Source organism: Ips typographus, linkage group LG3 (assembly GCF_016097725.1).
Source record: "Ips typographus isolate SLU linkage group LG3, UJ_Ityp_2.0, whole genome shotgun sequence".
Taxonomy (NCBI): domain Eukaryota; kingdom Metazoa; phylum Arthropoda; class Insecta; order Coleoptera; family Curculionidae; genus Ips; species Ips typographus.
The window spans coordinates 10,481,019-10,495,938 of NC_138424.1; the positions used below are offsets into that span (position 1 = coordinate 10,481,019).

At 33.1% G+C, this 14,920-nt stretch overlaps 1 protein-coding gene across 1 annotated transcript in view; it reads right to left on the bottom strand.

The window, feature by feature from the left end:
• The window catches only part of LOC145727174 (protein O-mannosyl-transferase TMTC1-like), a 267,670-nt gene that overhangs the window by 230,829 nt on the left and 21,921 nt on the right, over positions 1 to 14,920 (bottom strand). Inside the window, exon 2 of the mRNA XM_081976649.1 lies at positions 7,102 to 7,493. Within this exon, the coding sequence (XP_081832775.1) occupies positions 7,102 to 7,394 (293 nt within the window). The 5' untranslated portion in view covers positions 7,395 to 7,493. The remainder of the gene's footprint in view (positions 1 to 7,101; positions 7,494 to 14,920) is intronic.

A 14,920-nucleotide genomic window follows, 5' to 3' on the forward strand; every position in this document is an offset into this window, starting at 1 on the left:
CATGTAAGAAGTGAATAATCAGAGAAGTAAGTTAAAGAAACGGTTTGCACCCTTCTGTTCAACTTATTTGAAAATCTTATGATGATAAAATAGATAGATAGATAGATAGATATACAATATGATTAATAGTAATTCTAAGTAGAATAAAATACCAAAATTATTACTTCTAGTCCATTACTACTCTAATTACCCTGGATGTATGAAATCTTTAAGAAAACTACACCAAACATTATACGTAATTAACACAGTGATAAGTACATGGAGTTTCAAAATAATTTAAATGAGACAAGGCAATGCTGTACCACTAATTCTGTCTCTAAAACGATATAAAAACTTATACAGTTGTTTACATGAAAAAAGTTAGTTTTTGGAGCATTTTAGTACTTTTTTCCCAGGGTAAATCAGTATTAAACAACTCCATTTTCAAATACAGACCTGGATATTTTAATCATAGGCAAAACAATTCAATTTGTAATTCAACGGGGTTACACGAACATAATTTCTGGTGTGTTTGTCACGAATTCAATAATAAGAATGAATTTAACGTACTTCCATGAAAATAAAAAAAGTAATTTGTCAGAAATCATGTTTGTGTAACAAATCATTGGAAATTTGCAAATTGAATAATTTTTGAAAACAAATCCAAGTATTGGAAAAAAAAAAGTTGATTGTTGTTGACTTGTAAAACAGATATTAAAATGCTCTAAAAAGCAGTTTTCCCTCATTTAACCGAGCCTGTATCTCTTGGATATTACTGGCAATTTTGTCCCCCATTGTCCTTAAAACCATGTTTCTGACTGTTTAAATTGTGGCAGCGCTTTTCGTTCTGTCTGTACCAATGTTTTAAGTGTTTTTTTAAGGTTATTGGATAGGAAATTTAATGAGGATTCCAAAAAAGTGCTTAAAACTGTCAATAACTTAGTCCAACTCTCCTTAAAACCGTGTTTCTGACAATTTAAACTTTAACAGCGCTTTTCTTTCTGACTGTATCAATTTTTTTTGTGTTTTTTCAGGTTATTTGATAGGAAATTTAATGAGGATTCCAAAAAAGTGCTTAAAACTGTCCATAACTCACTACAAGTGGGTTTTACGGGCAATTTTGTGACCCATTGTCCTTAAAACCATATTTCTGACAGTTTAAATTGTGGCAGCGCTTTTCGTTCTGTCTGTACCAATGTTTTAAATGTTTTTTTAAGGTTATTGGATAGGAAATTTAATGAGGATTCCAAAAAAGTGCTTAAAACTGCCCATAACTCACTGTAAGTGGGTTTTACGGGCAATTTTGTCACCCATTGTCCTTAAAACCATATTTCTGACAGTATAAATTGTGGCAGTGCTTTTCGTTCTGTCTGTACCAATGTTTTAAGTGTTTTTTTAAGGTTATTGGATAGGAAATTTAATGAGGATTCCAAAAAAGTGCTTAAAACCATCCGCAACTCACTCCAAGTGGATTTTACTGGCAATTTTGTCCCCCATTGTCCTTAAAACCATGTTTCTGACAGTTTAAATTGTGGCAGAGCTTTTCGTTCTGTCTGTACCAATGTTTTAAGTGTTTTTTTAAGGTTATTGGATAGGAAATTTAATGAGGATTCCAAAAAAGTGCTTAAAACTGCCCATAACTCACTGTAAGTGGGTTTTACGGGCAATTTTGTCACCCATTGTCCTTAAAACCATATTTCATATGGTTTCATGTGGAGAGGCCTAAATCTCTGCAGCACCGTGTCAGGATTGTCGGAATAGATGAATGTGAGTACGATAGGAATGATAGTGATATATTAGTTAAGATAGCTAAACAAAACGAATTAAATATCAATGATAATTGTTCAAAAATGGATATAATTCGTAAAACTAAAATTGTTAGGAAAAAATTTAGTATAATCATAGAACTAGATCAAAATACCTATAATGTGATAATTAAAAAAGGAAAAATTAGTATAGGTTGGAGTCGATGTCCAATATATGATGAATATGGTATTATTAGATGCTTTAACTGTTGTAAGTATGGTCATTTTAGCAGAGATTGTACTGATAAAAAAGTGTGTCCTAAGTGTAGTGGAGAGCATAGTTTAGGTGATTGTCAGAGTAATTTTGTTAAATGTTCGAACTGTCTTTGGTCAAATAAGAAATATGGTATGGCACTCAAGGTAGATCATACAACATGGGATCATAACCAATGTGAAACATTGAAACGATTTGAAAAAATTCAAAATGATAAATACAATAAATAGCAATTAGATGCGGATAGTTTTAATTCCAGTTTAGTGTATCTCAATTGTCAGGGTTACTTAAACAATAAGGACGGTATAAATTCTCTTATAAACCAGTGGCGACCAAAAATTGTTTTTCTGTCAGAAACTCATGTGTGTGCTGAGGTGACTCTGAGGGAGTTAGATATTGAGGGCTATAGGATTGAAAAATGTACGACGGATAATAGAAGAACGGGTGGAGTTATGGCACTGATAAGAAAGGACGTAAGATGTACTTTGAGATCGGTAGAATGCGTACAAAACTTTGTTTGGCTTTTGTCGGTTGAATTTTCTAATTTTGGAATAAAGTACCTCTGCACGGTACTGTATCACCCACCTAAAAAAGAGGATGCACAATTCTTGGAATTTTTTGTTGGTTACCTCGATCGGGTTAGTGCATTTGATGGAATCATTTTAATTTTTGGTGATTTTAATTTGGATTTGCTAAAACACTCATTTTATGGTGACAAAATACTTCATAGTATAAGCTCTAGTGGTTTCACACAGATTGTAGCTTCACCTACACGTATCACTGACAGAAGTCAAACCCTGATTGATTATATAGTAACAAACAACAGACACCTGCAGCATGCAGTACATCTTGCGCCTAGAATTGGTGATCATTGTATATTGTCTGTTGACCTAGGGAGAGATCGTGTAGAAGGGAATAGGGTTAATGTTTGTCGAAGATCATTTAAGGGGTATGACAAAAGCAAATTACAGGATTATTTTTTTGATGTGCCCTGGAATAGTAATATTAGTGATGTAAATCTGTTGGCGGATGTCTTTGTAAACGACATAAAAAATATTATTGATTCTATGTGCCCAGTATTAGAAATAACTTATAGTCAGAAGTATGAAGACAAAAAATGGATCACTGATGATATTAAACAAAAAATGAGTGAGAGAGATGCATTGTATGTTAGAGCGGTGCGTGAGAGAAATGATGACGTGTGGAAGGAATACAAGTCAATGCGTAATTTGATTGTTTCTAAAATTAAATTTGAAAAAGATGAATTTTTTAAGAGAACTATCGACGACAACAAACATAATCCGAAGGAGTTGTGGAAAAACTTGAAATTATTATTACCAGAGAGAAAAAATTCGGTTATTGGAGAGGTCAAATTCGGTGATGTCGCAGTTACGAACAACTTAATAATTGCAAACAAATTTAATGAGTATTTCATAAGTAGTATAGCGGATATTATTGCTGGCATGCCTGCTTGTCCTTTCCAAAATATTCATGGAAATATCTTTTCTTCTTCATTAAATCCTGATGCTGTTTTTTCACGTTTCAACCCAGTTACTATGAGTGAATTGAAAATAACTTTAAAAAACCTAAAAAATGTAGGGGGCGGTGAAAGTAACATTTCTAAAAAGGTGCTGTGTGATGTGTGTGATGTGGCGGGAAACCGCCTACTAGATATTATAAATTCTTCACTGACAGCTGGAGTTTTTCCACATGCATGGAAGGAATCGATTATTATACCTGTCCCGAAAGTGCAGAACACTAGGGTACACACTGAGTTTCGACCCATAAATACAGTCGAGTTGTACGAAAAAGTATTAGAATTGGTAGTAAAAGCGCAACTACAGCTTCACTGTGATAAGAATAATATTTTGATACCAAATCAGTCTGGTTTTAGAGAAAAACATTCTTGTGAATCTGTGTTGGTCAGCGTTTGTGATAGTTTTATTAATAGTATAGATAGTGGTAATTTTGTACTTGCTGTATTTTTAGACCTAAAGAGGGCATTTGAAACTGTCTCAAGAAGTATTTTATTGCAGAAACTTAGTAATGTGGGCCTCAAACATGTTGTGTTGCGGTGGTTTGAGTCGTACTTGAATGATAGGCGACAAAAAGTTAAGTTGAATAATAGTATGTCTGATTCTTTACCGGTTGAGTATGGGGTGCCACAGGGGACGGTTTTAGGACCGTTGTTGTTTTTATTGTATATAAATGATATTGTGGGCGTGGTTGAGAATTGTGGAGTCGAACTGTTCGCGGATGATACTATGATTTATATATCTGGAACTAACTTAATGCAGATGCAGCAGAAAGTAAATCAAGATTTGGAACATTTGTTTCATTGGTTGTGCAAGAATAACCTGAGCATAAATACAGCAAAAACTAAATTTTGTATATTTGGAAGAAAATGTAAATTGAATAGCTTTAATATTGACGACATAGATCTGAAAATGGATGGTCATAGCATATCTTATGAGCAAAACATCAAGTATTTGGGAGTAATTTTTGATCCATGTCTAACATTCCATGCTCATGCTGACTATACGTTAAGGAAATATGCAAAGAAAGTTAATTTTATTTCTAGAGTCGGAAAAAATTTGTCATTGTACACCAAACTATTGCTATATAATAGTATCGCTTCGCCGCATTTGCAGTTCTGTTCCACTCTTCTTTATGGTCTACCCAGTTTTAAGGTGCGGGAGTTCGAGATCGTGCAGAACAGAGCGATGAGAACCATCCTTAAGTGTAATAGATATGTCTCAATAAGTACCATGCAGAAAACTTTGAATATGTTGTCCGTACGTCAGATGATAATGTTTGATGTGTATTTGTTTATTTTTAAGATGAAGCGGGGGTTACTGCCGGAATACCTGTGTAGAAAAATAACAACCTTTTCTGAGGTCCATAGTTACAGTACAAGAAATTGTGATGATTTTATTATTTTGAGACATTGTAATACAGATCAAGCCCTAAATTCGCCTTTATATAGAGGACTTCTTAATTATAATCAGCTACCAAAATGTATAAAACAATGTAATACTGTGAGAATGTTTAAAGTCCATCTACGCGAACACATTGTAAATATGTCCGCATTTTGAAAATATTTAGAATTGTATACCTATACTTACTGTTCTGTGTTTTTTGTATATAGCTATTAGCTAAATAAACAAATTTATTATTATTATTATTATTATTTCTGACAGTATAAATTGTGGCAGTGCTTTTCGTTCTGTCTGTACCAATGTTTTAAGTGTTTTTTTAAGGTTATTGGATAGGAAATTTAATGAGGATTCCAAAAAAGTGCTTAAAACCATCCGCAACTCACTCCAAGTGGATTTTACTGGCAATTTTGTCCCCCATTGTCCTTAAAACCATGTTTCTGACTGTTTAAATTGTGGCAGCGCTTTTCGTTCTGTCTGTACCAATGTTTTAAGTGTTTTTTTAAGGTTATTGGATAGGAAATTTAATGAGGATTCCAAAAAAGTGCTTAAAACTGTCCATAACTCACTACAAGTGGGTTTTACGGGCAATTTTGTCACCCATTGTCCTTAAAACCATGTTTCTGACAGTTTAAATTGTGGCAGAGCTTTTCGTTCTGTCTGTACCAATGTTTTAAGTGTTTTTTTAAGGTTATTGGATAGGAAATTTAATGAGGATTCCAAAAAAGTGCTTAAAACCATCCATAACCCACTCCAAGTGGATTTTACTGGCAATTTTGTCACCCATTGTCCTTAAAACCATGTTTCTGACAGTTTAAATTGTGGCAGCGCTTTTCGTTCTGTCTGTACCAATGTTTTAAGTGTTTTTTTAAGGTTATTGGATAGGAAATTTAATGAGTATTCCAAAAAAAGGGCTTAAACCTGTCCATAACTCACTACAAGTGGGTTTTAAGGGCAATTTTGTCACCCATTGTCCTTAAAACCATGTTTAAATTGTGACATCGCTTTTCTCCCTAACTATAGCAAATTTTTTCGTGTTTTTTAAGGTAGAAAATTAGATGGAAAAGATGGAAAAGGAAATAGATAGAAAATTTTTTAGAATTACAAAAATGAGCTCAAAACTGTCAATACCTCACTCCAAGTGGGTTTTTTGGGCTAATTTGTCACCGACTGTCTTTAAAACCGTGTCTCGGGTCGTTTAAACTTTAATAGTGCTTTTCTTCCTAAATGTACCTTTTTTTAGTGTTTTTTTTAGATTATTCCAAAAATGGGCTCAAAACTGTCCAGAACTCACTCCAACTGGGTTTTACTGGCAATTTTGTATCCCATTGTCGTTAAAACCATGTTTCTGACAGTTTAAGCTTCACCAGCGCTTTTCTCACTGACTGTATCAAATTTTTTAGGGTTTTTTAAGGTTATTGAATAGGAAATTGAATGACGATTGCAAAAATGTGAATCTTTCTGAAAACTTAATACAAAACATCCATGGTAATTTCTATGGTACCTAAATATAGTATTAATTTTCTCACTTTATTTACGTAGTTTTTTGATTTATTACTTTCCAAACTTGCTTAAAAGTTGCCCTTTCACAATTTACTAGCATGATGCATTGAAATCTTTTAAATAACTAACTAGTTTAAATATTTATATTATTGTTTACAATTTGAACAATCAATTTTAATATGAAGTTATCTAGAATGTAAATTAATTTTCCTGGAGAATACAAGCCAAAGCGGACAAATATTTGTCTACTGAAATTTTGCTTATCAGCACTTGTATCGTTTGCAAAGCAAAATGAAATACCCTGAACGAGTTGCTTATTAAAAAGGGATTATTTTTGTTGCCAGTATTTGCCTATTTGAACGCATTAGTATACACCGTTTATCATACAGCTTTTTTGATAAGTACAGCTTACATTTATTCACTAATATTTCAAAATATTACTGTGTGAATTTTACACAGCAAAAAACGAGTTAGGTATGTAAATTGCCAACTAGGAAAACAAAGTTATACGAGCAACAGTTTCGCTGTTTCGTAATGGCGTTAAAGTGGTCTCCAACAATATAGAGAAAACTAAAAATAAACTCAATAATTCAGGAACGAGTGAATTTGCCTTTATAATTATTAACGAGGGAAAAGTTTTCATTGTAGCATTTTTATAACTCACCTGAATGTTAAAACTGTTAGCGGGCGGTAGCTTTTGTGACTGTCCTCGTCTGCCATTGGCGTGCCCCAGAAATCATTTTCGAAGACACTTTTCACTGGATTTTGTGCTAGAACGTCTCTGTTTAAAGTCACTGCCGGAATGTCATCGTGCACAAAGTCACCCTCAATACCGTTGAGGTAGCAGGCCACTGCTAAAGTACCCACAACTCCATACATGGGCCATGTAGATGGTGAGTGCTTTTGAAGATGGTCACTAGTAGCACTAGTGTGGTGGTAAATGTGTTTCTTTTTCATAGTGATTTGGCTTCAGGCATTTTCAGAAACGAATAAGCCGTTGACAGGGCCAATCTCCTAATGAAATCGTTTTACGACGAAAAAAACATCCTCGAGGCCCTGTAAAAGAACACATAAAACTTTATCCTCGAATGATATTTTTTTTGTGTTATTCGCGGTATATCCGCAGTGTCAGACAACAAAACAAAAAAAGCTTAAGGGTATAAATACAATATAAATAACTGCAGTTATGTGATCGCGATTTATGGCTCTGGCGGTATTAGGTCGACAATAATTTCCAATTTCGAATAATCCTTTCTTTACCTCTATAGAAAGTCGATTATCCCGGGGTGTGAAATATCGTCACGAACCCCATTCGAAGTTTTACCATTGTCAACAAAGCTTTTCCGACACTGATTTACTACCTTGAAAGAATTATAGATTTATGAGTCGGTAATTTTTTGTTGCCTTAAAGTCGGAGGAATTACGATAATATGTGCGATTATTGTATAAAGTTTCAATTCAATAAAGTGAAAATGATATGACAACATTTTAACGTTTTTCATAAAAATTTGATATAATAAAGACATTAGCATTGACTTTACTTTGTTACTTTAGTTCAATTTATTAATTGTATGTGGTGTATTATTATCTAACTTAAATGTACTGATATTCCATGAATTTTATTCATTATACTTTATTCTTCCGGGTTTCCCATTCCTTGCAAACTTCTATTTCTTCTCAATAGTTGTTTGACCTTACCAGCACAATCAACTAGTCGACAAGAACTTAACGGTCTTCCTTTTTCTTCTTTTTATTTCATCCACTCATTATTACAATCTAAGGAATCATTCCTGGGTTGTGTGACACGTAATTGTGTGTAATAACTAAATCTTTCTAGCGTATTTTCTATAACTAACCTGTTGTCATGACATGGTTTTGCTCATTCTTGGCTGATTAATGTCTGGTTATACCGATCTATTTAAGGACACTTTAGATCCCTTTCAGGCTAGATTACGGTTTGACTGTGACAGGTCAAACGCAAAATATCACAGTCAAATAAAAACTTAGCTTAAGTTGACCATCAATATGGCGGTTTAATCGGCCCTAAGCAATCGATTTATTGGAATATATTTTTTGTTAGAGATGTGCAGCAAAGTTCTTTCTACACTTCTTCAAAATAATGTTACGATTTCTTCCAATAACCTTTAATCACCTAGTTTCTCTTTCTTTTGTTTTGACAATACACTCTTCTTAACGGTCCTTACCAACAGAAATGCTTCTCGTTAACTCTTTCCCATTGTCATCACTTCCTTTACTACATTCATTCTGTTTCATCTATTGTTCCATTATTTACTTTTTTCTATACTTTTTCAACTTTAAGTTTCAAGACTCCGATTCGAGAAATATAAATTATCTGAGGATTTTTGTATTGTATTCTATCTCTTTTGGTATCATTTCTTTACGTGTTGATAGAAGACTTTAAGTGTTTACACTCATTGTAACCTAACATAACCTAACCTTCCTTTTCTGATATTGTAACATATTGATTTAATAATTTAACATGCCGTTGTTTCTTAGACCTCGTTCTCTCATGTGTAAGTTTCTGTCTCGTTTTCTGTCATTCTCAAGTATAATTCATCTTCACTTAACCTATTTTACTCTAATATTTGTTTTTTCCCCGGTTTGTCATAAACCTCATATATTTCTCTATATTTCCTTCCAAGTTTTACTAATTAACCTAACCTAACTTTGTCACATTTGTACAACCGCTACTAGAAAACTGTAAAGTCTGTAAACTCCAAATTACGTCATCGTGACGTCAAAAAAGCTCTGCTCGCTCCATGCAGCACGAAAACGAATGAGGCCAGTATTATGTCTTTGTTGAGCATAATTTGACAGTTTTGACATAACTGACAGTTGTCAAGTGACACTAAAACTTCATTTACTTAGGCAGTCACGTGACAACTGTCAAAATTATTTATATGAAGCTTAGAGATATTTCGGTCACTTCAAAGTACTTTGATTGGAGTAGCCTGTTGGTTAGAACAAGTTTTGATAATTTTTGACACTAATGCCATTTGTCGTTGGATACTAGAAGACCACATTACTTAGACAGTCACGTCACAATTGTAACAATAACTACCATGAAGATAAAAACTACATTTTCTCTTCAGAACCCTAGAAGAAAACTGTGAAGACATTTATTTTTACAGTATCATGTCTTTGTTGAGCACACTTTGACAATTTTGACATAATTTACAGTTACCATACGACACTAAAACCCCATTGACTCAGTCACGTGACAATTGTCAAAATTATTCCTATGAAGCTTTGACACTTTGACTTTTTGACTCGTGAAGTCTTTTAGTTAGAGCAAGCTTTGATTATTTTTGACGTATACGACATTTGTCACGTGATACTAAAAGCTCGTTTATTTAATCAGTCACGTGACAATTGTCACAACATCATGAAGATAAAAACTATATTTTCCCTTCTGTACTACAAGAAACCTGCGAAGACACTAATTTTTACATCATATCTTTGTTGAGCACACCTTGACAGTTTTGACATAACTGACAGTTGGCAGTCACGTGATACTAAAACTTCATTTAGTTAGGCAGGCACGTGACAACTTTTTTCTCTAAAGCTTGAAGAGATTTCCGTCACTTCAAAGTACTGTGATTTTTATAGGCTGTTAGTTAGAACAAGCTTTGACAATTTTTAACGTAAATGATATTTGTCACGGGATTCTAGAACTCCATTTACTTAGACAGTCACGTGACAATTGTCAGAACCTTGTGAAGATAAAAACTACATTTTCTCTACAAATTTGCGAAGACACTGATTTTTACAGCATCATATCTTTGTTGAGCACACTTTGACAATTTTGACATAACTGACGGTTGTCACGTGATACTAAAACTGCATTTAGTTAGGCAGGCACGTGACAACTGTCACATTTTTTCCTATAAAGCTTGGAGACATTTCTGTCACTTCAAAATACTTTGATTTTTGTAGGCTGTTAGTTAGAAGAAGCTTTGACAATTTTTCACGTATATGATATTTGTCACGTGATATTAGAACTCCGTTTACTTAGACAGTCACGTGACAATTGTCACAACATCGTGAAGATAAAAACTACGTTTTCTCTTCTGCACGACAAGAAATCTGCAAAGACACTGATTTTTACAGCATCATCATACCTTTGTTGAGCACACCTTGACAGTTTTTACATAACTGACAGTTGTCACGTGATACTAAAACTGAATTTAGTTAGGCAGGCACGTGACAACTGTCAAACTTTTTTTCTCTGAACCTTGAAGGCATTTCTGTCACTTCAAAATACTTTGATTTTTGTAGGCTGTTAGTTAGAAGAAGGTTTGACAATTTTTGACGTATATGATAATTGTCATGTAATACTAGATAAAAACTACATTTTCTCTTCAGAACTACAAGAAAACTTTGAAGACACCGATTTTTACAGCATCATGTCTTTGTTGAGCATTCTTTGAAAGTTTTGACTTAATTGACAGTTGTCACGTGGAACTCAAACTCTATTTACAACAGTCAACGTTTTTCGTCAACCCGACTTTTTGACACGTGAAACTTTTTAGTTAGATCATGTTATGACGTATATGACATTTGTCACGTGATACTAGAACTTCATTTACTAGGAAGTTTGATTCTTTGCATTTTTGTTGCACTACTTTGAATTTAATGATCTAGTCTAAAACTGTAATATACCGTAATTATTTGTTACATAATATAAATACTTTTCAAAACAAGCCCTAGTTATTTGCAGATTTATATATGTGTTGAAGGTTGCTAGATAACTATGAACATAACCAGGCAATGTAAAATGTAAATATTTGGGTTGCAAACTTTAGTTAAAAAAAGTTATTAATACAGCGATCCAGAAACACATTGGCAACCAGACAAAAGCTTTGGTATGTAAATTTGAGGAGGGATGAAAGTGTGCACTGGACAGGGACGATGTTAATAAAATTGCGGGCCGCATTGTCGAACGAAGCACAACAATAGAGCTTTATAGAAGGCGATCTCTGTACGTGTTTTAATCTGCTTTAACGTTGATACTGCTCGCATCAAAATTGTCTTTTCCCGCAAATTACTCCTTGTCCTTTAATGGAGGAACCAACCGATCGATTAACGATCGCGTGGTGGTTATTTTTCCTTCTCTATGCTAACAAAACCGGAAATCCATTATTCTCTTTTTCCAACGGTAATCCGCATTAGTTTGGAATCGACAATGCATTTGCGACAAAAAAGCTTTCGACCATTGTCCGCGTTCTGTGGTGATATTACGACTTTTCCATCAGGCGTAATTTCAGTTGTCAGGCTGAAAGCTCCAAATTTAATTAATAAACAACATAATCGTTTGGTAGTCCGTTACTGGATATCCAGTATTGGAAAAAAAAAACGTCAACGGGTAAACCTTTTGGAGCTTTATATCACTCGTGGTCCAGAGCTTTGTTGGCAATAGTTTATGACAGACCTCTTATACGAAACGTGACTCAATTTCGCACCGGTAGATAATCGACGTTGTATGTTTGATAACGCCAAATTTTAGTGACGTTTTCCAGGAAGTAAAATACTCTGAAATACATCCCCACTCTTTCATCCATAAAAGGTTGACAATTTGGACAACAGACTTGACAATTTGGGTTTTAAATTTACTTATTTCGGTTAGTGACTGTCAGCGCCGTAGCGTTAATGGTTCTGCGGGTTTCAGAGAATCCGGGCTTTGAAAACTCTCGGGCTCCCATTTTTGTCCTCTGAATGGGGATTGGTAGTTAATTTTTTGACATAAAATTCAAAATGGCGACCTAGGATGCCATTTTGTCTGTCATTTCTTAAAACTACGTGAAATTTTCTTTAAAATGAGGTGCAAGGTAATTTTTGCAAAAAATTCAAAACAGCGGCCTGAGACTCCATTTTGTCTGTCATTTCTTAAAACTATGTGAAATTTTCTTTAAAATGAGGTGCAAGTCAATTTTATGTCTCCATTCTTTGTAATTTATTCCCTTTTTTTATTTTTTTGTCTTTTTCTTTTCGTTTTTTATTTGTCTGCCTCTCTTTCTTTTAATTTTTTCTCACTGTATTTTCTTTATTTTTGTCATTTTAGTGTAATTTTTTATCGTATATTTTTCTATTTTTGTCTTCTTTTTCTTGTGTTTGTCATTGATTATTTTTTGTGTTTTCTACTTTGTTTCTGTCCTTTGTTTCATTCACTTTGTTGTTTTTTCACTTCGTTTCTTTTATTTTTGGTTTTCATTATTTTTTATCCTTTTTCCTTTCTTCTTCCTCTCTTCCTTCTTCTGTTTCTTTTTTACTTCTTTGCCTTTTTAAAATTTTCTTTAATATGAGGTGCAAGTGAATTTTTTGACAGAAAATTCAAAATGATGGTCTTCTCCCTCTTTTCATTCTTCCTCTGTTTGTCATTCGTTTAGTGTTGTAAGTTATTGAGTGACAGTCGCTCTTACCTGCTATTCTTCCGTTTGGTACAAGATGTTAATGTTAATTTGACTGCTACTGCAAAAATCAAATTAAATTGAAATGACGTAAGAGACAGGTAAATCAAGTAATAACACATCACTACAGAAATTTAAATATTTTGAATTTGACAAATGAAATTTGAACGCATTCATAAGAACACATCGATTACTGATTGAAAAAGCATTACTTAAACGTCATTTTGCCTATCGAATTCAAAATTTTTCGATTGCTAATCGATTTGTTCTTATGAATGTGACCATTCAAAACATTTATTATATAGTAATTAATATTATATAGTTTCCATTACACTATTACGTCACTTTATTTTACTTTGAGTTTTGCTCTACCTCGGTAATGCCTGCGGTGTCCTGAACCTTTGATAAATAGTCGTGAGTAATGATTAATTACACAGGAGTTGGTAATGAGTGTTTTGAAGCACATTATTAAACAGTCGTAAAAATGGTATATTATTAACTAAGGTTTAGACAGAAGCTTTTATTGACCATATGTCAAGATTAAATGGCGAGGAGCAAAGCGACGAAAGATTTAAGACATAAGGTTAATTATCAATAAAAGCTGTCTAAACCGTGGATAATACAGCGTTTTTTCCACTATTAACAATATTTTTGATAGTCCTTTTATCAAAAATGTAAAAATTTAGAATAACAACAAAAAAACAACATGAAGAGACAAACTAATATTTCTATGTCATTAGTATATTTCATATGTCATATGTCTTAATATACATTGACATTATGATTTACCTAGGTCAATAATATTTTCTTTTATGTTGTGTTTGTGCTAGACTAGAACTAGAAATTAGACTCCATTTTTGAGCTAGATCAGCAATGACCATTAAAAGGTAGAGAAAACTAATTTCTCAAGTTACTAATCGGTCAATAATGGTAAGTTTATCATGTTAGTAGTGGAAAAAAGTATTTTTTTTTTAATTTTGGCATATAAAGTGACACTTTTCAAAACTGATTAGAGTGACAAAACATTTTACTTTATGTAACTAGTTACGAAAAGTATCACTTTATGTAACTAGTTATGAAAAGTTCATTTCATCACTCCCTGTTTTTATGCATTTCCGTAGAAACATATGGGCGACATCCATCATAACATGTCGTTGTCACAGTTTATACAAGGTGCTATGAAAGTGAATATTTGTGTTAAATCACTTTAAAAGATGGTTTTTACCGCTTTTTGGTCAAAATTAGAATAAATTATGTATGCAACACGTTTCGAAAATGTCTTATTGTGTAACTCATTCAAATTGTAGGACCTCGCTGCGCTCGCCCTATAAACATTCATTTGTTACCCAAAATCGAACTTTTCGTAACTGGTTACATAAATAGCTATTATTACTTTTACTCATTTACTGAAACTCTAGTACAATATTTAAAATATTTCACCCTGTATATTATTAAATTTTTTAATACTCCTGACAATTCCAAGTAGGTTTCATATATTAAAATTGTTTTTGGTTTGGTTCAAATAACATATTTGCAGTCACGTGACCATTCTTAAAATCAAACTGTTGTTTTGAAGGTCAAGAAGGTTATTGTTTTTAATATTCAAATTAGCTACAAAGGTCACATGACTATCAGGTCATAGAACGTCTCATTAACTCAAAGCTAACTAAGGTAAAATCTCTAAAAGCTCTAATGATCGTCCGAATTATCGTGTTTGACAAGTAGTGTCAAATAATGACATTTTATGAAACGGCCCATTAACTCAAAGCCAATAACTAAAGTAAAAATAGTTTTTATTGAATTATTTTGTTATTTATGAAGCAAATCATAAGTTATTATACATCACTAAAATCAGAATAAAACGTACTATTTGGTGGGCTAAAAATCCAATATGGCGCCCATAAGAAAAAAGAAAGTTGATGATGGCTGCCAAAAAACGAAGCGTCGTGTGGCAAATTTGAATCCATCATCGAATAGCTGAGAAAAAGTGGCAATGAAAAGGTGCTTTTAGTTTTGGAATATCTCTTCAAATAAGATTAGAAATAAATAAAAACA